Source organism: Phyllobates terribilis, unplaced genomic scaffold (genome assembly GCF_046119375.1).
Source record: "Phyllobates terribilis strain yellow unplaced genomic scaffold, ASM4611937v1 Scaffold_4__5_contigs__length_816908805, whole genome shotgun sequence".
NCBI lineage: Eukaryota > Metazoa > Chordata > Amphibia > Anura > Dendrobatidae > Phyllobates > Phyllobates terribilis.
Window position 1 is genome coordinate 665,294,628 of NW_027362764.1, and position 24,818 is coordinate 665,319,445.

At 45.3% G+C, this 24,818-nt stretch overlaps 1 protein-coding gene across 1 annotated transcript; it reads right to left on the minus strand.

The window, feature by feature from the left end:
- Window positions 1-382: 382 nt before the first annotated feature.
- Window positions 383-24,511, minus strand: ZBTB10 (zinc finger and BTB domain containing 10). Its single transcript, XM_073679489.1, has 5 exons — window positions 23,522-24,511; window positions 18,651-19,545; window positions 6,877-6,942; window positions 5,331-5,503; window positions 383-4,388 (listed from the first exon to the last, which is right to left on the minus strand). Exons 1-5 carry the CDS (start codon window positions 24,215-24,217, stop codon window positions 3,990-3,992), a joined length of 2,229 nt encoding a protein of 742 aa, XP_073535590.1. The 5' UTR covers window positions 24,218-24,511; the 3' UTR covers window positions 383-3,989.
- Between the last annotated feature and the right edge of the window lie 307 nt (window positions 24,512-24,818).

A 24,818-nucleotide genomic window follows, 5' to 3' on the forward strand; every position in this document is an offset into this window, starting at 1 on the left:
ATCCCTTATTTGAAATAAAATTGTTTATATTTTATTTTCACGTTGTCAGAATCTCTTCTTGTCTGGCGGTTATATGCCGCTGTAGATTTTTTTTGTGGTATCATAGTTTCCAAGTTGTCCAACCTCATGTCTTTGGACTAATTTTGATTTAAGTAAAAAAATAAGAAACGTGTGCATAAGACTTCAGGATTCTCATTCACTTTGCTGGCATCAGGAAACCCTTCAAGATTTGCAAAAAAATTGTGATTTAAGTGAGCGAAGATCCTTCTTTCTCCCACTGTGATTAGGTGCACACAAAACGTGTATGGATATAGACCAAAACTTCCAACCAAGCACACAGGCACCTGTCATGTAAAGGGAAATAAACGCCACAACAATGCTGTAGTGTACCAAGTGTATATTTCAATTTACTGTATGCAATCTAACATCACATTTGGTCATAATTTAATCGAATATACATAAATGATTGAAGTAATAAAAACTCATTTTCAATAGAATAAGAATTTGTGGGAAGAAATGGGGGGAAAAAAAAAATTTACACAACAGAATTTAAAGCCAGGTCCAAGGGTCTACGCTTCTGAGTGAGTTTGCTCCTAATATAAATGCAGATTTTTGTGAAATGTATATATTATATTTTTTTATATATATACGTATATATTGACATATCTATATGGAGCAAATTATTTAAACTATTTATAGGAGTCTACATGAGAAATAGGAGGGGGGAAAAAAAAAAAAAAAAAGAGACATACACTACTTACATATTCACAAAGCAGAACATAATTTTTAACGTTTAAAAATATTCTTGTCAGTAAACGAAATCTATTTTGGACCCCACCAAAGGAGAAAAGAAAAAAAATGTGACCGAATAATAAAAAAAAGTAACATTTAACGTTTAGGAGGTATTCGCTTTCCAATAATGTAATGAAAATATACCGACTGCACAATCCCATTATAAGCCAGCGGCCATTATTCTGGGGGACTTTTAATAAATATATTCCAATTTAGACAGCAATATTGTTTTAAAGAGACATTACAAGATGCAGCGACACGTTACAATGAACATTGCCTAAAATGCTTTTTTTTTTTTTCCTTTATACAGAGTTTATAGTAGCTTATAAAATACTTAAAGGGGAACTCCTCCAAAGCCTGGATTCGGGTGAAATTTCATATTAATTTTCCACCTTAAGATTTATTGGTAATGGGTACTCATGGCACTAGCTGGCTGTCCTTACTCACTATAGAGTATCACATGTTTTTAGGCATCTAGATCACTTAGGACAGCAAAGTAGAGCGCCAATCAGTGGCCACAATACCCACTACAACAAAACACCCACAATAGCAGCAGCATAGACCTTAGGCAAATAGACAGTACGGCGATGGGAGATTAAGGGAACCTGACACTCATTTCAGCCATGTATGTTGTTAATCTGAAGTGCTGCGGCTTTTCAGAGAAAAAATACTTTGAGAAGCCAGTCGGGGACTATGCGACTAGGATGACTAGTCCAACAGGCAGTTCCATGGTGGCATCTTCTCTTGATTAACAGGTCTTTCCCTATGTGCGCAAACAGTAAGAGACCAGTCGATCATGGGGAGGAGAAACCATCAGTAAGCAGTTTCTTGGACTAGTCATCTCAACTACGTAGCTCCCAGCAAGATTTTAAAGGTATATTTCCTCTCAAACGCCGCAGCGTTTCAGAGAAAGGCGTACCTGGCTGAAATGATGGAGCATGAATCAGCTGTCAGGTTCCCTTTAAAGGGATTGTGTGGTCGTCTGATAAAACTGCAGACTTCGGATTCCTTGCAGCATGCACTTGCACACTGTCGGGATTCTCCATGGTTATCAGTGAGAACGAGACGACATGTGAATCAGAGTATTCAATTTGTATAGATGTCGTCACATGCCGACTAGATGTGCTCAGCTTTGCTCAATAGCGGGGCTGTACAAGTCTAGTCGGATTGTAACCAGAAGTATGCAAATTGCATTCTTGTGGTCTCATGGCTGCCCGCGCTCGGCAGCAACACCAGAGAATCCTGACAACGTGCGGTGCAAGGGTTCAGAAGTCTGCTATCACAGAGTGACTTCAGACTTTTAGCAGGAGACCAGACAACCCCTTTAACGCCAATTCCACCCAAAACAGAACTTGGTAGAAGTATCGGCAGCAGGAATACGAGTAAAGAACCTGCAAACTGCTTGGCTGTATAGAAATACCTGATGTTCTGAAGAAAGAATCAAAAGAATTAACACATGGTAGCATGTAATAAAACAGACTTCATTGTTCTTCTAGTTAGATAGTCAATGCAATATTGCTCCCCAAAAAATATATATATATATAGAAAATAAATAATAAAACTGTAAAGATAATTGCAGTTTGTACACATCTGAAATCTCGACCTGACATGATTTTCCTATTAACAGAAAAGACAATCATAAAGCATTTAATTAACAAATAAAAAAACCTCTTGAGCAACTAAGAATTGCCGGGCGCTCTACATAAAAACTCCAAACAGCTAGGACAATTCAGTTTCAACCCATTATTAAAAAAAAAAAAAAAAAAACAGGAAATGTATACAGAGGGAAACGAAGGACCACATACAAGAATTTTAGCCTTCTGGTTCCTGGCTGAAGGCTGCGGCACTTAACTACTAGGGGGAAGACATCTCGGGGGCACAATATAACCATCCTCAGGAGATGTCATGCAATCCGCCACTCGCCGACATCAGATACATACAGAAATATGTTCCCTTATGCAGCGACACTCTGCACGGTCATTTGCTTTTAACTATTTTTTGTAGAGGAGAGAGCGCGTTTCTCCTCATCTGAACTATTGAAAATGCCTATTTGGGAGAAGCAGGGACACAATGGAGAGTCTGCTTGTCAAAAGCAAACATAAAAATGTAGATTTAAGGGGGGGGGGGGGGGAAATTGCATGATCAGCAAAGTGCTAAAGTCAGGCATTTTATGGGAAAATATTGCCACATTTAATAAATGAGGACTAAAAGAACGTGGAGCGCACTGCCTTACTAAAAAAGATTACATTCAGCCATGTGTCATGGAGAATAGAAAAAGCAGCAATTCAGGAGCAAGTCACTGAACGATAACACAGAAATCATCCTACAATCCTGAGCGACTTGCCGTTCCCCCCGTTCAGTAATCCCTTTATATGCATATTGCTGAAGTGTAGATCCATCTGGCGCCCACACAGTTGTGATATCAGCACTCGAGCCAACGTCCGGGGACAGGGCAGTAACGAAACTGGTGGACTTTACAGACAATAAATTAAAGAAAGTGTGAATACAATCACAGTGAATGATACAAAATAATAAAAAAAAAAAAATACATACATATATTTTTTTTTTCTACGTGGCAGAAATGTGATCTAACACCAACATTTCGTTTCCATCACACATTTGCAGAGAAAAATTTCATAAATTTCCCCAGAGCCATCAGATATAGACCTGCAGTTTAGCTTAAAGTAGATGGATCCTTACAGAGAAATAAGGGTTAGCAACGCAAAAAAAGTGACCGTTATTCACACCCTAGTAGTGTAAGAACATCACATACACACCCGACTCATCATCCCTCCTCATACTAACAAAACGTAACCGAGACACGCATTAACATTACAATAGTAGTTTTTAGGCTCCGATAGGACTGACATAGCTATATCCTATAAATAAAAATAAATTTCTTTGATAACTGATTGGAGATGTTAGGACTCTGTAAATGTCAACCAAATGGTTGTATTCTGTACAGTCCTGTGCAAAAAAAAAAAAAAAATAATAATATATATAAAAAAAAATAAAACAATTTTTTTTTTTTTTTTTTTTTTTTGCTATAAGGCTTTGACCCTACAGTTTTCACAGCAACAACTATCGTCCAGCACGGTACCATGTATTGTAAGCCTTCAGTCCAATAACGTTTTAGTAATTGACGTGAATGTCCCGTCCAGCTGCAGCACCCTTGAGTTTTACATGCCAATTGGCAGTCAATCATCTATTGTCATACAAACGTCTCCCGACTCGTCCCACCGCGGTTGAGGTTTCTGTCGCTCCCACTGTGACGGATCGTTCTGTTCTCCCCAGCGCGATGAGTCGTTTTGCTCTGACCAACGAGAATGGTCATTCTGATCTTCTCCTTCATCAACTAGGTCATCATCTGCATCAACCGTCTCCACAGGGTCATTATCGTCGTATTCTTCATCCCTGGGGAAGTCTTGGTCTGTCACTTGTTCTACACCAGCCTCTTGAAACCCTGGTTGGGATTTATCCACACAGTCTACACACACTCCGTATCGTCTGGAGCCATGCCGAATGCCAACGCTTGCTGCCAGCATGAAGATCTTTTTACATACCATGCACTTGTATTTCTTGTCTTTCTTATGCACCTGGACACAAAGAGAAAAGGTACTTTAGATACCTTACATCATTTTTCACAAAGCACAGTAAATGCATAACTGTTAATATGCAGGCTGAGCCCAACATGACATTTTTTTTCTTGTATCTTTGTGTTTGTTTTCGTCTCTGCACCTCTGTGCATCCAGCTTCACATAGCATAATTAGCAGTCCTATTCTTATCTGCCAAATTTACCTTTCCCAGCAGCACTTGCTTCTCCTCAGTGCTGCAGACCCCTCTCTCTAAGTTATCATCAAGCTAAGTGTAGAATTCACCCTCTGCCCTTGTATGCTACTGGGCCGATGATATCTCCTGCCATCTACATCACTATAGCTGCCTGTGTGGTTTTACATCAATAACTGGTTCTAGCAGAGCTCAACTCTCCTGCACTCCTCCGTAACGGCAGGATAGAGATGTGTTTGTTGCCTGCGGCTGACTGATCATGTTTTGTGAAATCGCAAATAATGCTTAATGTCAGAAGATACTTTAGGAAAACGGCACTCTCTAATTCAGGATTCTTAGTAATGAAGAGGATTTTATTGGCAAGACAACAAATAATTAATGTATTTAATGCTTATTGTGACTTCATCTCCTCCGAGCCTGGATCTCACAGTCAGAATGCAGAGGAGGAAACTATGGTCCCACCGTCCGGGCTCTGTCATATATTGGTCAGGACAATACAGCAGTAATTGTAAGATCAGAAAAGGAAGCACAGCACAGGAAAAAATGAGATCTTTAGAAAGGCTTACACCTCTAGGCTTTGGCTTGGAAATACTAAATTAAAATACCTCAGTGTGAATGAGGTCTTAAAGGATTTATTATCAGACACTTGTGATGTAGAGCAAAGGATATGATAGCAGAAAGCAGTGACTAAATAGCAGCCATGCTCTCATTGTTACTATGGCTGTAATGCGATGGCTGCGGAGGAACATACCAGGGAATGTCTCTTGACGTGTTCTCTTCTAGTAAACAGTTTTCCACAGATATCACAGCTAAAAGATCTCACGCCTGTGTGAATGAGTAAGTGTCTTTTCAGCGTTCTTCTGTATTTTGCTACATAGTTGCAGTGAGGACATTTTAGTTTGTTGAGCCCCGCTGATGCATCTCCTAAAGAAGAAAAATACATGAAATGATAAACCACATCACAAATGTATTAAAAGTTTTAGGGAGTCTGTCACCCCCAAAATGCAAATTAAACAACTTATACAGTTATATAGGGAACTTGGCCCATAAAAAAATTGTATCTGAAATATAGATTATATCTTTAGTTTCATATAAATGTTTTATTGCATATGCAAGTGAGGGGTCCGCGGTGCACCCTCGGCATAGACGAGGGCTCGGTGCACCAGTCCATGCACTCCGCATCCTCCTCATCTCCCCTTACACTGACTGACAGAGCTCCCTTGCACAGAGCTGAGGTATCAGTACAGGAGTGCTTTCCTTCCTCTTTCCTGTCTTTCACCTGCTACTCTGATCCTGCGTGTGCTTGCTGCAGACATGAAAAAGGAGAAAAATGTGCCTGTACCGAGTGCAAATTAGTCAGCGCTCGCTCTGGGGACAGGAGGGCTGTAAAAGAAGCTAAAAGGCAGGAGTATGGGATGCCGAGAGGACAGAACAGTGCATGAAGGTCTTGGCCACACCAAGGGTGCACCAAGAACCCCACATTTGCATAAGTAATAATATTCTTTTTTGTGAAACTAAAGTAAGTAGTGAGATCCCTACTGTAGGTACAATTATTAAAGGCCTAAGTCCTTGTAAGTGGTTTTAAGTTTTGGAGGCAACAAATTCCTTTTAAGAAAAAGGGGTGTGACTAGGAGCTGTACATACACGTGTAAGAACATATCGCAATTGTACCCTGACCTGGATTTTTTCAGAAGAAATGTAATATAACAGGGCTCATGGTGAGAACTCCAGCAGAAACTGATGAAGATGAACATAAGACGGAGAAAAATGTGGAATTTATGTACACTGTTGTGTCAGGTGACCACTGCAGACAGTCAGCAATCGCTGATAGGCTGCTGCTCATCATTATTTCTATAGAGCACATGTAAATAGTCAAGCTGCAGCACATGTGACAATGCCACGCAAGCACTGGGAACAGCAATGCCGACATCGCTGGAACTGCGCCGCTGCGGGAGGAGAGTAGCAATCGCTTTAATTTCCTTGTTGGCCCTGAATTGATTAAGCATGGGTTCTCCAAAAGTGGACAACCCCTTTAATGTTCCCGCTTTATTTATGGATACTTTAATTGAAAGATGGTTTTCAGCTTTCACAGAAATGCTGCAGAGATGAGTAATAGTGGATTGTTCAGGTGATCGCTGCGGCTCAAAGTAGCAGGATATCAGCAGGAGGTCTCCGCTTTAGCATGGAGCTGCCATCGCGTCTCCAAGTGGGACCTTGGGGGACTGAAGTTGGTGCCGTATCACCCATAAGAACAACATAAAAAACAATCCAAGTGGAAAGGAGAGAAGATGGATTACCGTTTTCCCACGTTTCCCTTTGCCAGGTTTCTGGGAACGTACTGAATTTAAATTCATTTGAGGTACCTGAAAGAAAAAAAAAAAAGTCTGAACATTAAAAAATGAAGCCATTCTGTGATTTTAATATATCTACTACAACAGGATCCAAACGCAACAAGAAGCAGCTGATAACGTTCCATCAATATAACAGATTGTTTGCTGTTCCTCTGAGCCTGCACGTGTAGTGTTGTCAAGGGGAAAAAAAAAAAAAAAATCAGCTTTAAAAATGACCCTTCACCAGACTTTGTATGTTACACTCCCCACGTGGAGGAGTAGTGGCTGCAGGGCTGAATTATACATTTTTATTTCTCATCTCTGTTGCAGAGAAATTAGCTTGTAAACTTCATATTCCAATTGCCCCTTCAACTGAGGAAGTATAATGACATCTGTCTCTTGTGGAGCTTACCTTGACATAGACCAATCATAAGCAGGAAGAGTCATACGGTGGAGGGGGTGGCACTGACACAGCCCTGTTCTCCTCAAGTGGGAGAGAAGGGAGTAGAGCAGAGCCGTGTGTCATTACAAACACCTCACGCAGCGCTCATCTCACAGCGCTGTCAGCTCTGCTGTACTTCTCCTTCCCCACACTGGCAGCGCTGTGAGATGAAAGCAGCAAATACAGAGGTTCTGACATTCTCTGGAGAAGTGCTCTTACACCCCCACCCTCCCCCCTCCTGAATGACACTTCCTGCTTATGATTTTTCTCCTCCATGATGTTGACCAAGTAACCGCCCCTGGAGGTGAACCTCCGCCAACACCTCCTTGGTTGAAAGGGAAATTTTATCAAACTTTACAAGCCAATATCTCCGCACCAAAGAGGAGAAATTCCATATTGTGGCTATACAAAGTAGTGAAAGGTCCGGTCTGTTTTACCCAAAATATTCAGATCCCTTATTATATTTGTATTGACAGCAACCAGAAATTCTGAATTCACAATAAGGGCAAATTATTTGGGGAAATGGAACTAGTACTTTAAACCAGGGCTGTGGAGTCTGTAAGTCAAACCTCCGACTTCAACTCCACGACTCCCTCATACACGGCTCATGTTTAAGTGATAAATTTACTGTAGCACAGATTCATCTCAGCTAAAAGTCTAGACCAGTGCTGGCGAACCTATGGCACGCGTGCCAGAGGGGGCACGCAGAGGCCCTCCTTAAGGGCACGCACGCCATCGCCGCAGCACTAGTTCTCCTGGACTGGCCCGACGGATGATGACTCCGAGCCCGCAGATCCCAGTCCCCACTTCAGCTAGATGTGAGTTCTCAGACGAACATCTAGCTGAAATGTATTGCAGCGCATGAGTTACCAAGCCCGTGCGCCACAATACATACTGCAGGCCAATCAGAGCCCAGCAGCTGACATGTGACTGGGCGCATGCGCCCCGACACTAGGACACTGGAGTCAGCTGCCGGCTACAGGAGAGGACTCCGTGCGGGAGAGGAAGGAAGGTGAGTAGGAGTGTTTATTATGTTTTTAATATATATCAACAGCATTGCCAGCAGGATGGTGGGACAGCATATATACATGGATTGGGGGAGGGCAGCCATATATACATGGATTGGGGGAGGGCAGCCATATATACATGGATTGGGGGAGGGCAGCCATATATACATGGATTGGGGGAGGGCAGCCATATATACAGTGGCATGTAAAAGTTTGGGCACCCCTGGTCAAAATCACTGTTATTGTGAACAGTTAAGCAAGTTGAATATGAAATGATCTCTAAAAGGCATATTGTTAAAGATGACATATTTCAGTTGTATTTTAGGCAAATAAGTATATAGATGGTCTTTTTTTTTTTTTCATTTTAAAAAATTACAATAAGGGAAATGGGCCTATGCAAAAGTTTGGGCACCCTTGGAGATTTGTGTGCTTTGATAATTTTGACCAAGGTTTCTGACCTTAGCCTGTTAGGGTTATGGCTTGTTCACTACCATCGTTAGGATGCTGCCTAGCACTCTGAAAATGGTGGAGGCCCATAAAATAGGAGAAGGCTATAAGAAAAGAGCAAAGTGTTTTCAAGTTGCCCTTTCCTCAGTTTGAAATGTAATTAAGAAATGGCAGTTAACAGGAACAGTGAAGGTCAAGATAAGGTCTGGAAGACCAAGCAAAATTTCAGTGAGAGCTGTTAGTACGATTGCTAGAGAGGCAAATCAGAACCCCCGCTTGACCTCAAAAGACCTACAGAAAGATTTAACAGACTCTAGCTTTGTGGTTCATTGTTCTATTGTTCAGAGACACCTGCACAAATATGACCTTCATGGAAGAGTCATCAGAAGAAAACCTCTCCTGCAGCCTCACCATAAAATTCAGCATCAGAAGTATGCAAAAGAACATCTAAACAAGCCTGATACATTTTGAAAACAAGTTCTGTCGACCGAAAAGGTTAAAATAGAAGTCTTTGGCCACAATGATCAAAGGTATGTGTGGAGAAAAAAGGCCACCAAATTTCAGGAAAATAACATCTCGCCAACTATTAAGCATGGGGGTGGATCAGTCATGCTTTGGGGTTGTGTTGCAGCCAATGGTACAGGGGACATTTCACGGGTAGAGGGAACAATGGATTCAATGAAATTTCAACAAATTCTTGATGCAAACATAACACCATCTGTAAAAAAGCTGAAATTGAAAAGAGGATGGCTTCTACAAATGGTTAATGATCCTAAACAAACATCAAAATACACAATAGGCTACCTCAAAAGGTGCAAGCTGAAGGTTTTACAATGGCCCTCACAGTCCCCTCTTCTGAACATCAATGAAAATCTGTGGCTAGACCTCAAAATAGCAGTGCATGCAAGATGACCAAGGAATCTCACAGAACTGGGAGAATTTTCCAAGGAAGAATGGATGAAAATCCCTCAAACAAGAATTGAAAGACTCTTGTCTTGCTACAAAAAGCTTTTACAAGCTGTGATACTTTCAAAAGGGGGTGCTACTAGGTACTAACCATGCAGGGTGCCCAAACTTTTGCATTGGTCCATTTTCCTTTTTCGTCATTTTTAAAATGTAAACGATTAAAAAATATATATTTTTTGCCTAAAATACAAAGGAAATCTGTTATCTTTAACTTCAGCCCTTTTAGAGATAATTTCATCTTCAATTTGCTTAACTGTTCACAATAACACTAACTTTGACCAGGGGTGCACAAACTTTTACATGCCACTGTATACATGGATTGGGGGTGAGCACATTCTTTATTTCTGCAGTCTCATTCCCCTGCTCCTTCCTATGGCTGCTCTATGCTACCCTTGTCTGCTCTCTGTACGATTGTTTTTTCTAACCTAAAACCTCAGTATTCAGGTTAATTTGCCGTGTTGGCACTTGGCGATAAATAAGTGGGTTTTGGATTGCAGTTTGGGCACTCGGTCCGTAAAAGGTTCGCCATCACTGGTCTAGACCCTTAGATCAGGAATAGGACAGACATTTATAGGACATTTCATAACTTTCCCAAATTCTTATGAAAAGATATTCTCCACAAACTGCACTGAACTACTGTACCCAATTTATTATATATATTTTAGGAGTCGGTCCATTTTATGCCGACTCCACCAAAATGGGCTCCGACTCCACAGCCCTGCTTTAAACCACCACCTTTCTGCAAGCACCGTCTCATATTACATACATAATAGAGGGGTAGGCATGAAAGGACACTCCAAGCCTCAGCTCAGAAACTGAACCCCCAAATGCCTTTGTTTCCAGTTGTCTGTTATAACTAGTACAAAGCAACCAGACTACCTCCTTGTCCAATTAAAGTGAAGGATGTGTATATGATTCACTGTGACATTCAGGTAATTACCAAAACATAAAAAACATTTATTAAATGCAAGAGGGTCCTATGCTCCAGCAGTGATTGGGGCTCTGAACCTGCCTTTTTTTTAAGGAACCTAAGGGTATGTGCACACGTCGTCTTTTTCAGGCAGATTCCGCCTGGAACCCACCAAAAAAGGCAAATCAATAAGGTGGCAAAATGAATGAATGACTTTCTGTGCATATTGTTCCATGTTTTGGAACCTCTTTTCACTGCATTAGGTTTCAAAAGCCACGAAGCAGCTACAAGAAGTAACCTGACAGTTCTCAGGTAGCTCATGCCTGGTAGCTGCCGCAATTTATATACAAAGCTAAAAAACACTGGAGGCCAAACTGCAGAAAAAAACCAAAACACGGCAACAGGAACAATAAGGTTATATCCACATGGTATCTTTCTTGTGGGTTCACACAAAAAAATTGAAGAAGTGTTTCTAAAATGCTAAAAATTACAAACATATGTAGGGAATCTCAAAACCACTTACTGTGCATCTGTTCAGCTTCTTTTAACTGCTTTAGGCTTCGATGTGGCTAAAAGTAGTGGCCTTACTATATTTCAGGCGGTTTCTACTCAATAGTTTATATCAAAATGTCCCCTCACCAAAAACAAAACAAAAGGAATGGACTAGGGACCAGAAACAAAAAACTTCAGGCCAAAAGTCTAAAAGATGCTGTGTGCATACAGATAAGGGACAGACAAAGGGGATTGTGTTTAAGAACAAATGTTCCCCTTAGAAAAAAAAAATGACTGGTAAAACATTGTATAGCCGAAGTGATGCAAATGCACCATTATCACCTGAGAACGGTTTTATAAGCAGGAACCCTACATTTACCAGTCAATAGAGATTTCCACTGCCCCAAACAAAGTTTGGGTGAGGAGGGAGGGAAAAGATATAATAACTTAAAAAAAAAAAAAAAAACCCCTCTGCAAAGGTTTGCTTATTCACCCTACCTGGGTTCAGATCTGACTCTCCGCTGCTTGCGGTGTGTATTTTTGTCTGCACCGCTGACTTAAGACAGCACAGCAGTCAGTGAGCGCAGCGGCTCAGCGTGGCTTGTACCATCTACCTGGCTACTGAGCTCACAGATGGCCTACAATAAGGCAACGGACAAGTGGAGACTCATTACTGGACCCGGGGAGGGTGAATAAAGCTAATGTAGCATTCATCGTTTGTAATAAATATACATGGCCAGGTTAAGGCCACTTGCTAACATTTTATAATCCAAGGCTCCATTTATACGGACAGACCAGCGGCACTAAATGTAAACATTTTACCAATCACTGGCCGCTACACAGGCCGACTGCAGTAACAATGCCACGTGAATGATGGGTAATATCACACACTGCACACAGGCGGCCATGGTTTTTGGCAGTGCGAGTCCTGTTTATCATTTGCACAAAAGATCATTTTATCTAATGAACAAGAGTTTTGCCTGTTCTGGAAATACCTTTCAGTGTACATGCAGCCTATGGCCAGCTTCATCAAGACTGCAGTTTTGCGGGCCAGTCTTGATGTAGGTAGGGAGCTCTGGAATAAGATGTGCCAAGCTCATTAAGAAGGCAGGCGCCTCTGAATGTATTTTGGCAAGCTTTCAGCTGTTGTGTGCCAGAGTAAAACATGTACCCCTAATTAAAGGCCAAAATGCATATGTCAAAATGTTCAACACTTGTGATGTATATTTTGAACAATTTGATGAGCTGCACACAACCATGCCCCTTTTAGTTGAAGGGGTTGTCCACCTTTGGGGACACTTTTTGTTGCTTTAACGCATGCATTTCAGGCTAAAAATAATTTCTACAATTGGTTTTCATAAAAAAAAAAAAAAATTGTAGTTTGCCTTCTGTAGCCGCTGTATTACACAGTCTATTGCTGGCTGCAGAATGAGTTGAGGTCGTCTATATTATTTTTTATCAGATGTGTTGGGAACATGATTTTGTTTAACTTATTATACAGGTATGACAGGTTCTCCTCCTGCTCTTTTTGGGGCAGCTTTCCTCACAGACTGCACAGATCTCCTGTCCATACATTGGCTGCTGGTGGAGGAGCAGTGACCAGACCTGTCCATACAATGACTGCTGGTGGAGGAGCAGTGACCAGACCTGTCCATACAATGGCTGCTGGTGGAGGAGCAGTGACCAGACCTGTCCATACAATGGCTGCTGGTGGAGGAGCAGTGACCAGACCTGTCCATACAATGGCTGCTGGTGGAGGAGCAGTGACCAGACCTGTCCATACAATGGCTGCTGGTGGAGGAGCAGTGACCAGACCTGTCCATACAATGGCTGCTGGTGGAGGAGCAGTGACCAGACCTGTCCATACAATGGCTGCTGGTGGAGGAGCAGTGACCAGACCTGTCCATACAATGGGTGCTGGTGGAGGAGCAGTTACCAGACCTGTCCATACAATAGCTGCTGGTGGAGGATCAGTGACCGATCCTGTCCATACAATAGCTGCTGGTGGAGGAGCAGTGACCAGACCTGTCCATACAATGGCTGCTGGTGGAGGAGCAGTGACCAGACCTGTCCATACAATGGCTGCTGGTGGAGGAGCAGTGACCAGACCTGTCCATACAATGGCTGCTGGTGGAGGAGCAGTGACCAGACCTGTCCATACAATGGCTGCTGGTGGAGGAGCAGTGACCAGACCTGTCCATACAATGGCTGCTGGTGGAGGAGCAGTGACCAGACCTGTCCATACAATGGGTGCTGGTGGAGGAGCAGTTACCAGACCTGTCCATACAATAGCTGCTGGTGGAGGATCAGTGACCGATCCTGTCCATACAATAGCTGCTGGTGGAGGAGCAGTGACCAGACCTTTCCATACAATGGCTGCTGGTGGAGGAGCAGTGACCAGACCTGACCATACAATGGCTGCTGGTGGAGGAGCAGTGACCAGACCTGTCCATACAATGGCTGCTGGTGGAGGAGCAGTGACCAGACCTGTCCATACAATGGCTGCCAGTGGAGGATCAGTGACCGATCCTGTCCATACAATAGCTGCTGGTGGAGGAGCAGTGACCAGACCTTTCCATACAATGGCTGCTGGTGGAGGAGCAGTGACCAGACCTGTCCATACAATGGCTGCTGGTGGAGGAGCAGTGACCAGACCTGTCCATACAATGGCTGCTGGTGGAGGAGCAGTGACCAGTCCTCTCCATACAATGGCTGCTGGTGGAGGAGCAGTGACCAGACCTCTCCATACAATGGCTGCTGGTGGAGGAGCAGTGACCAGACCTGACCATACAATGGCTGCTGGTGGAGGAGCAGTGACCATTCCTGCCCATACAATGGCTGCTGGTGGAGGAGCAGTGACCAGTCCTCTCCATACAATGGCTGCTGGTGGAGGAGCAGGCACTGGCTGTATGATTTCAGCCAGGTATGTTTAATTCTGAAATTCTGTGGCGTTCTAGAGAAAAAAAAATACTTTACTAGCTGCCGGGAACCGAGCCGCACAGGAGACTTGTCGACAGGCGGCTTCCCGGTGGCCTCTCCCTGCCCGCTGCCCTCGAGTGATAGGTCCCTCTTTGCATGTACAGTACAGACCAAAAGTTTGGACACACCTTCTCATTTAAAGATTTTTCTGTATTTTCATGACTATGAAAATTGTACATTCACACTGAAGGCATCAAAACTATGAATTAACACATGTGGAATTATATACTTAACAAAAAAGTGTGAAGCAACTGAAAATATGTCTTATATTCTAGGTTCTTCAAAGTAGCCACCTTTTGCTTTGAGGACTGCTTTCCACACTCTTGGCATTCTCTTGATGAGCTTCAAGAGGTAGTCACCGGAAATGGTCTTCCAGCAATCTTGAAGGAGTTCCCAGAGATGCTTAGCACTTGTTGGCCCTTTTGACTTCACTTTGCGATCCAGCTCACCCCAAACCATCTCGATTGGGTTCAGGTCTGGTGACTGTGGAGGCCAGGTCATCTGGCGTAGCACCTCACCACTCTCCTTCTTGGTCAAATAGCCCTTACACAGCCTGGAGGTGTGTTTGGGGTCATTGTCCTGTTGAAAAATAAATGATGGTCCAACTAAACGCAAACCGGATGGAATAGCATGCCGCTGCAAGATGCTGTGGTAGCCATGCTGGTTCAGTATGCCTTCAATTTTGAATAAATCCCCAACAGTGTCACCAGCAAAGCCCCCCCACACCATCACACCTCATCCTCCATGCTTCACGGTGGGTGTAGGGTCCATCCGTTCACCTTTTCTGCGTCGCACAAAGACACGGTGGTTGGAACCAAAGATCTCAAATTTGGAGTCATCAGACCAAAGCACAGATTTCCACTGGTCTAATGTCCATTCCTTGTGTTCTTTAGCCCAAACAAGTCTCTTCTGCTTGTTTCCTAGCAGCTATTTTACCATGAAGGCCTGCTGCACAAAGCCTCCTCTTAACAGTTGTTGAAGAGATGATGTGTCTGCTGCTAGAACTCTGTGTGGCATTGACCTGGTCTCTAATCTGAGCTGCTGTTAACCTGCGATTTCTGAGGCTGGTGACTCGGATAAACTTATCCTCAGAAGCAGAGGTGACTCTTGGTCTTCCTTTCCTGGGGCGATCCTCATGTGAGCCAGTTTCTTTGTAGCGCTTGATGGTTTTTGCAACTGCACTTGGGGACACTTTCAAAGTTTGCCCAATTTTTCGCACTGACCTTCATTTCTTAAAGTAATGATGGCCACTCGTTTTTCTTTACTTAGTCCTACTGAATAGACTGTAAAAAGCAGCTATCAGCTGTGTATCCACCAGACTTCTGCACAACACAACTGATGGTCCCAACCCCATTTAGAAGGCAAGAAATCCCACTTATAAAACCTGACAGGGCACACCTGTGAAGTGAAAACCATTTCCGGTGACTACCTCTTGAGGGTCATCAAGAGAATGCCAAGAGTGTGCAAAGCAGTGATCAAAGCAAAAGGTGGCTACTTTGAGGCTATGTGCCCACGTTGCGGACCTGAAGCATATTTTTTACGCTTCTCCCTGGCGGGAAAATCGCATGCGGATATTACATGCGGTTTTCCCGCCAGGTAGAAGCGTTTGTGAGGCGTCTTTGCATGCATTTCCGCATGCGGGTTATCAAGCACTTCTCCAAGCATCACTTGGAAAAGTGCTTGACAACTTGTTCAGAATGGTAAAAAATAAAAAAATAAACTTTATACTCACCTTCCGATGCATTCTCTGCCCCGTCCGGAGGCTTGAGCGGCTCACGCTGTTGTGTGCAGGACCTGCGGTGACGTCATTGAGTCATGTGGTGGGTCACATGACTCAATGACGTGGCAGGTCCTTCAGACAACAGCGCGACGGAGGGAAAACATCAGAAGATAAGTATAAACTTTATTTTATTCTTTTTTTTACAGGTTCTTTGGTACCCAGGTCTGGATGAGAGTCTCCTCTCATCCAGACTTGGGTACCATCCGCACATTGATTCCGCTGTGCTTCCGCAAAATTAATGAACATGCTGCGGATTTTTGACCGCAGCATATACGCTGCGGAAAAATCCGCAGCATGGGCATTGACATTGCGGAATGCCATTGGGGACCATGGGGTGCGGATATACATGCGTTTTTCAAGCGTTTACGCTGAGGAAATTCCGCAACATATACGCTTGAAAAACGCTACGTGGGCACACAGCCTCAAGAACCTAGAATATAAGACATATTTTCAGTTGTTTCACACTTTTTTGTTAAGTATATAATTCCACATGTGTTAATTCATAGTTTTGATGCCTTCAGTGTGAATGTACAATTTTCATAGTCATGAAAATACAGAAAAATCTTTAAATGAGAAGGTGTGTCCAAACTTTTGGTCTGTACTGTATGAATGGCGAGAGACCCATTACTCAAGAGGAGCAGGCAGGCAGAAGCAGTCAGGGACCCGACTGTCCTAGTAGTCTCCATTGCGGCTTGGTCCCAGGAGGCTATGAAACCCTTTAAGTAAAAGAGGACATCTTCCATTTTTCATGGATCCTCAGACATAATTTGCAAGTCTGATGTGCAAACTAGATTACAAGAGTACACTCTTGGAGTCTAACAGATTGGACAAGTGGATCAGTTTCTAAACTAGAAGTGTATAGATCAATGCAATTTTAAGGTCCTTGTGCCAGGTGTTTAAAACCGGTCAGCAAGTAGATGTGTAATATACATGTAAGAATACAACTGCAGCGTTGAGCTCTGTGTGTTCAGCATTGGATGGAAAAACCCACATGTAGCTTCAAAAATAAACCACAACTGCATATAATGTTTCTCTGACAGCAAAGCAGTACTGAATGGCGCTAAACACATAGCGCCACATTACGTATGATCGTAAATGTAGTGTAGTATAGGTGCATTAATATACTGGCTGATCGGTCTTCGTCAGTGTCAAGCGACGCTGCGCCACCTCTTCTAGTTCACATGACAGTGATTCCAACTATCCGGAAAACACCGGACTTCCATATTTGAGCCGGAAGACGCTATAGCAATGCCTTTGAAGTCAGAACAAGGCTCCATAGGTTTGCATTGTAATAGAGATTTCCGGGTCACATACAGAGCAGTGTGAGCTATAGAGTCGTAACTTCAGTCACGTAACCTAGAAGATAATAAAGCGGAGCTGGACACCAGAGAAGACGGCGATCGGTGGGTATATTACTGCACCTACACCACATATACAATCAGAGGTTTAGCCCATAGTAATAATTGTAATGGGAGCACTTCTTTATGCAGGAGTCACGTTTTTTCACCATGTGTACCTGGACTCTTAACCTGCACTTATTTTCACACAACCCTCATTTATTGGATTCCATACACAGGAGCAACATCCTGCAGAGCATTGCACTCTCTACAAAGAAAACAGACTACAGCTAGCATTGTCACAGGGCTGGAATAGCCCATAAGTAAGGTGACAAAACGTTCAAATACTGAGGTCATCTGGTTAGGCCACTATCAGCAATTCTAGCAGACTCCTGGACCGATCGGCTGCAGACTCCTGGGTGATTGGCTGCAGACTGAAGTACTTACTTTTTACTTTTAGGAAAAACCTAAAAAGAACTGATCCTAACGGCTCTCCATAGTTTTTATCAAGAAGAATATTGACTTATTGAGACGTATACTAACTTCTAATGTGAAGACACAATTGTCTAATACCCATTCAAGGAAGAAATTCAAGATAGAATTACTCTTAATTTACGTTTGTAAAGATGTAGCCCTGTCCCATGCAGATAGGGAGGCACAGAGGAGGACCCAATGATGACTCCACTTGCAGCTGTGCAGTTTTTCCTCTTGAGCAGCCAGACCTCTGCTGATCCGCTCACCATCATTGCCCTGATTTCCATTTGAGCCATCTAGAAAGCTTTCTGAGATTTTATGGTTACATTGTGACAACCACAGGCACCAAGAGGTAGGCGGCACCTGATCCTTCCTAATATTAATATCTTACAATGTCACTATCCCCGTCTATTAACCAACTAAGCAATATCTCCTTCAGATTCAGTTTCTCTAAAGAGAAGTGATGCCAGAAAGGCTAAAGACCACCTATCTCTGGCCCCAGAAAAACCATGTGAGCTAAACCAATGGGATAAGTTGGGTATTGATGGTGTCCATCACATGAAGGAGCCAGTGCTTCTGACACTTTCATATGATGGAGCAGAAGGACAAATAGTTTTGCAGACGTGAACATAACTAATTAATGAGTAATTTCGGCATTACATTTACATGACGCTTGAGATCTTTGTTTTGACAAAGAAACCCCTGAGGCTGATACTCATTTCCCAAAGGATCTTTGAGAACTGGGAGCTGAAATCACATCAGTGGCTTTGTGCAAATTCTCAAATCATCCTACTTTGAAGAATCCACATTTCATTCAATTACTATACGTTTTAGGTGTAAAATAGCTACTACACAAACAAATATAAGAAAAAAGAAGTAATAAAGATAATGGGTGCCCAAGACCTACCCGCTCCGTCCTGGAAGCATTGCACATACTCCTCCTGGTAAGGGTTAGGTTGCTGCAGCATTGTGTTCCCATCTACCTGAAGTTCACTGTTTGGAGGGATGTTATACACAAATCTCTTTGTAGTTTGGTTTTTCCTCCTTTGCTTATTACCCTCTTGCGTGCTTACTGCATTCGAAGCCATTTCATTCCATACAAACACCTTTCCCTGAGGAGCTGGGGGCTCGATCTCCGTAACCTCTGGAGAACTATCCTGAATCCACGTTGAATCATTGGCCTGGAAGTTTTCGGTGGAGGTTTCTTCAATGCTGAACCCTTCTGTATCTAGCTTTACATTGCTTGCTAAACTGGTAAGGTTGCGGGTGGCCCAGAAGCTAGCAGACTTCTGTTCCCGGGAAGGATTCCCCTCGCTGTTTTTCCTTTTGTTATAGCTGACAACGACAGACTCCGGAGCTTCAGACTTTATGCTTATATTCAAGGCATCTTTGATGAAACTGCGACAGGACTGGACCACCTCCGTCATCTGGAGGTAGCTAGCCACGGTCATCACCTCTATGGCGTTTTGGCTTGTGAGTACAAGATTACCGGAATACATGAAGTCCAAGATGACCGAAAACCCATGAACAGCGACGATGTCCAAGTACGTAACAGTGGTTTGGTCATGGCTCTCTTTGTTTGTGAAACAGTATAAAGTTTTAAAAAAGCGGCTGCCTGCAACCAGGATGTTCTTGTGAGCTCGGAAAACCTTGCCATTTACCACGATGTTGACGTCGCACAGAATGCCCTTCTTTCTCTGGTCATTTAGTTCCTGCAGAAGCTGATAACAGTAGGAATTCTCATTTGGCTTTATACTATAGTCACTGTACGTTTCTGGCACTTCCTGTTTTACTTCAGGCTCCTAGGGGGAAAAAAAAGCAAAAATTAATGGTTTTGGCAAAAGTAATATATTTGTGACTAAAGAATACAATTCCTATATACACCAGCCATCTTATTATAGGAAGGTCGGCACATGATCACTGTCCAGGAGGGAAATACTGAACATTTATTACACAAAATACGAAGAACACATTACTGGTCATTAACAGTTTTCAGTTCCTCCCAAAGGTTATATTTAGGCTACAGCTTAAAGCGTGTGGTCAGTCTGAGGGCATTGACATAAGCAGCCGTAATATACAGTACTTTTTACAGAAAAGCCCCCTCCTACCGAGCACGCACACTCCGATCAGCAGAACATGCATGCTCATTGACATCTGGGAAACACTGGATCGGGCACGAGGGGCACCTGGGATACACACCGGATGGTTGGGTGGTCCGGCTGACATTCATCTGAAGACAGCATTTATTTGAAAGAGCTGAGACTTTGTCATCATTTGGTTCTCAGTTTCTAATACACTTAGGCCCCAATTAATCAAAGCTTTCACACCAGAATCTAGAGGCTTTGGAAAGTTGCAAAATATAAGTTCAACTCAAGAGTTGTGCATAAATTTTGCGACTTTTGGAGTCATCACGCCAGTTTCTCCGAGCTCCATAGAGGTGAGTGAGCCGGGAGCGTGGTGACAAATCTTACTTGGGCAGAGACTGCAGTAGGATTTGTGGCAGGGCGCACACCCCTCATCGGACACTCCAGATTTATGAAGAAGTGTGCGTCTCTTCAAGAAACAAGAGTGTGTGACTCCAACAAGCCCCTCATCAAGGCCGGCGCCAGTCTTCATGAATCAGGCAGGGCCTTAGGGTGCATTCAAACAAGACAAAAAAAATCAGGAATGAGAGTTCCTGGGAGCGCGGATTTCCACAAATGTCAGCCTGTCTAACCATGCCGACTATCAACAGGTAAAACGCATGTTTGTTGGGCGAGTTGAATTTTAAGCAAGCTCAAAAAATAAGAAAAAAAAAAAAAAGTTCTCAGCAGCACGTTGTCCTGCGATAACCAAGAATGTGCTGACAATAACCTACGCACAGAGAACATGGTATACGTCCGACCACCCCCGCCCCTCAAAACTGGACCCGGACGAATGCGCCGTTGGGGGCCATAGACTATAATCGTGCCGGCAGAGCAAAAGCGCGCTCTGACATGCAGAATTTTCCAGCGTATACGTCTACTGGAGGTGGACACTGCAGTCTACTACGTCTGGGTGTCTGTCTCCAGTAGGCATACACGCCTGAAAATGATGCACGTCAGAGTGCGCTTTCGCTCTGCCTGCACCATTAATAGTCTATTGCCCCATCGGCGCAGACATCTTGACGTATGCCCCGAGACCAGCGACCGTGTCCCTAAACGCAGTGTGAAAGCACCCTAAACAATCACTGTGTACATGAAAGTGTGGTGGGCTAGTCTATACAGGCTATTAAATCATCGCAAGTAGCTGATCGGTGGCCATTTGAAGGCTGCGGTTCGCCAGTCTGAATGCAACATTAGCGAGACAGTTACTTAGACGAGCGTTTCACTAACAGGTCGAATTGTTTTCAACTGAAGTGAAATGTGCCAAATTTAGGAGGAGCAAACAATGTGTTCTCCAGCATAACTGATGAGTCTGCTGCGCTGACGGAGGGCGCTGCCCCGTCACACCGCTTAGGCCACATTCACAAGTTCAGTATTTTACATCCGTTTTTGCAATCCAAAACCAGGAGTGGGTGAAAAATACAGGAGTGGTGACGTGTTTCTATTATACTTTTTCTCTGCATTTTCTCCCACTCCTGGATTTGGCTAGAAAAACTGAGGTAAAAAACTCAAATACGTCTGCATGTGGCCTTAGAGTAGTAAGAAGGGAAAACAATGGCAAATTATAGGTATGAAATGCGCCCAAAGTTGCAGAAATTTGGCACCAATGCATTAATGAATCTGTCTTAGACTGGATCAGAGGAGCTGTAGTAAGATCTATATGACATCTTTATGGCGAAGAGTCCATATGCCATTTTTTATTTTAAGCGTCTTCGTGCGTGCCGAGCACTAACCCATTCGCTTGCATTGGTCCATGTGCAGTGCGTCTGGCACCACAACCGAACATACACTCATCTGTACAGGGCCTTAGGCCTCATTTAGATGTCGGATGGTGAAAAAATAAAATGGACAGATTAAAATCTGATTCAAAGCACTGGTGACAATCAGCATTTGGCCAGCGTCTGTTTACCATCAGTTTCCTCAGTGACTGTTGAGTATACAAAATAAATAAATTAATATTGTAAAGTTTCTATCACCATTACAATGTTAATACCGCAGAGCACACGGCCATTGTCAATGATTTTCATGGATCTATAGACTTCTCTAGATGATTTTGATATGCAACTTGGATCAAAAAACAGACGTTTAGTTTGCAGATATGCAGTTCACAAAAAAAAAAAAAACAGCAACATGGACATGTGACTATAATAGGCACGTGTTGAAAGAGAACGTGTACGTCTGAATGAGGACTTGGTTTCCCTTTCTCCACATTTTCGGGATCCTACTCCATTTACAAAAAGCGAGCACAGGTAAATCCACCTCCTAAGGCTATGTGCCCACGTTGCATTTATGAAGCAGAAAATTTCTGCTTCATAAATGCAAGTCCTCTCCCGGAAAAACGCATGTGGAATTCCGCACGCGTTTATCGCGCGTTTATCACGCGTTTTCCACATGCGGAATTGCCTTGCGTTTTTTATGCATTGGACAAAGGCAATTCCGCTTGCGGAAACGCAAAATTAAATGACATGCTGCGGATTTATAAACGCTGCGGAAAAATCCGCAGCATGTGCATAGAACTTGCGGAATCCCATTGGGGACCATGGGGTGCGGGTTACCAAGCGTTTTACAAGCGTTTCCGCTGCGGAAATTCCGCATCAAAAACGCTTGAAAAACGCTACGTGGGCACACAGCCTAAGGCTCCTCACTGACAGCTGCTGGCGAGTCACCAGCAAACACAGCAGGACCAGAGTTTTAATGTTTTTTGATGTGAAAGAAAGTTGTGAGTGACCTCGCTTATATGTCATGGAGAGAATTTCTGCGAGGGTCGCACGGCTCTTTGTCACTTTTTCCCTAGAGAAAGAAACACTGATTTGACGGAGATGTTACTACTCATGTGCAACCAAATGTGACTGTGGAGCCCCAGGACAATATCTGTCCTGGCCCTGTACCGCTAATGACAGGAGTATTCCCAACAGGTATAGTGACGGCACAGTGCTGGGGTGTGCCATCATGTGTGATGATTGGGAGACTAAGGGATCCAGCCGCCCCGCAACACGCCACCGGCCCCCCAGCCTCTGGCTGTGCATGGATCAGCCCCATTCATTTTCAGCTGTAGTTCCCCAGCGCAGCGGCTGCCCTGGGTCACATGGATGTGCAGTGAAGGGCCCATAGCACTAGCATCCCCCTCTCATTCTCAGAGGCTGTCTGTGGTACACGGTCAGTGCAGGTGCAGCACCTGTGCATGTATCACCTCTGCGAGCTTTCACTGAATGGGCTGGAGATAAGCTGCAGCCCTGTACAATGCTTCTGCCATGTGCTGCCATTACTGGAGATCGGGGGTAGCGGTGAGGACGGCACATGACATCAGCACAGGCCGGGACCCATCGGGGAGCAGCCACGTAGTCACCCGGGAAAGTCCGAGGCGGCGCCCACCTGAGGCCGGCAGGGAGGGGGCGCAGGAAGGGGCGCCGGGGGCGGGGAGCACACTTCCGGCTGGGCCCCTCTTGTAGAATGTAGGTCACCCCCTCCCGGGCAGTGCAGTAATCAGCTTAGATCACTGATCTCCAAGGACGAGCACACACGTGATCACAATGTTTAGAGCCGCCATTACTGCCGGCGGACTACAAGTGCCAGCGTATAGGAGGAATTGTGGGACTTGTAGTCCACGGCGGGGCACACAGTACACACAGCACATAAGGCGGCGGTGAGAGCTCACCTGAGAGGCGGGGTCGCCGAGGCGGTGCTCCGGGGCCTGGCAGTGCCGCACCAGCAGCGCCTTCTTGTAGGTGCGGGTGCCCTTGGCCAGCTCGTCGTGCCCGCCCGTCTCCTTGTAGCACCAGGCGCAGGACATCAGGCCGGTCTCCTGGCAGAAGCGCAGCCACGGGAACTCCTGCAGCCAGAAGCCCTGGAAGGAGCAGTGCAGGCTGGGCAGCAGGGACTGGCTGCGGGCGGCGGGGAGGAGGCCGTAGCGGCGGGGCCCGTCTCCCTGGATGCTGCAGTCCTCGTCCTCTGCGGCCGCCGCCTCTCCCCGGTCCTCCTCCTCATCGTCGTCCTCTTCCTCCTCGTCGTCGTCGCTGCTCTCTCCGCTGCCCGAGGCCCCGGTCACCGCGCTGCTCCCTGCCGCATTCTGCCGGCTCTCCGCCCTGCCGCCCCGCACGACCCCCGGGTAGGCCTCGGTCTCCTCCTCGTCGTCGTCCAGCAGGCCCTCGGGCTCCAGTTCCACCTCCACTTCTTCCTCCTCCCCGGCAGGAGCTCCGCTGCCCCCGCCATTCAGCTGCCGGCCTAGGGCCCAGGCCGCGGCGTCGTCGGCAGAGAGCGAGCTGCCGCCATTGTTGTTATTGTTCACAGGGGCCCCGGCCACCAGGCCTCCGCCGCCCCGGAAGGCCAAGGTCCTGCGGTTCATCTCCGCCATGTCCGCGCCGCACGCTCACAGTCCGCCCGGGAGCTCCGGTGGGGGACCCGCTGCCGCCCCCGGTACAAGACGTGACGTGCCCGCTGTGTGCGCCGCGGGGGATGCTGGGTACCGCCGCCTCAGCTCCGCTCACTCAGGCCGCTGAAATGCTGCGGCTTCTACCTCCACCGGCTCCGGGGACGGATAGCGCCCACAAGACGCGGCGTCTGCTGCACGGCCGAGGTCGGATGGCAAATGAACAACGGACTGCGCCCACAATGCACCGGGGCGCTGTCCGGAGAGGGGGAGTCAGGGGGGTGGGGGAGCAGCCGAGGGAGGGGAGGCCTCGTGCACACAACACCCCGCCTCACCCCACTGCTGCCCGAGGACACGGGACCCCGCACCCCCTCACTGCTGCCCGAGGACACGGGACCCCGCCTCACCCCACTGCTGCCCGAGGACAGGGGACCCCGCACCCCCCCACTGCTGCCCGAGGACAGGGGACCCCGCACCCCCCCACTGCTGCCCGAGGACACGGGACCCCGCACCCCCCCACTGCTGCCCGAGGACACGGGACCCCGCACCCCCCCCCCCCCCCCCACTGCTGCCCGAGGACACGGGA

Coding starts and splice junctions, on each gene's coding strand:
- ZBTB10 (XM_073679489.1), bottom strand. CDS start 24,217: ATGGCGGAGATGAACCGCAGGACCTTGGCCTTCCGGGGCGGCGGAGGC. Junction 6,943..18,650: donor ATGCTTCCAGGACGGAGCGG/GTAGGTCTTGGG, acceptor TTTTTCTTTCAG/GTACCTCAAATGAATTTAAA. Junction 4,389..5,330: donor ACGTCAAGAGACATTCCCTG/GTATGTTCCTCC, acceptor CTTTGTGTCCAG/GTGCATAAGAAAGACAAGAA.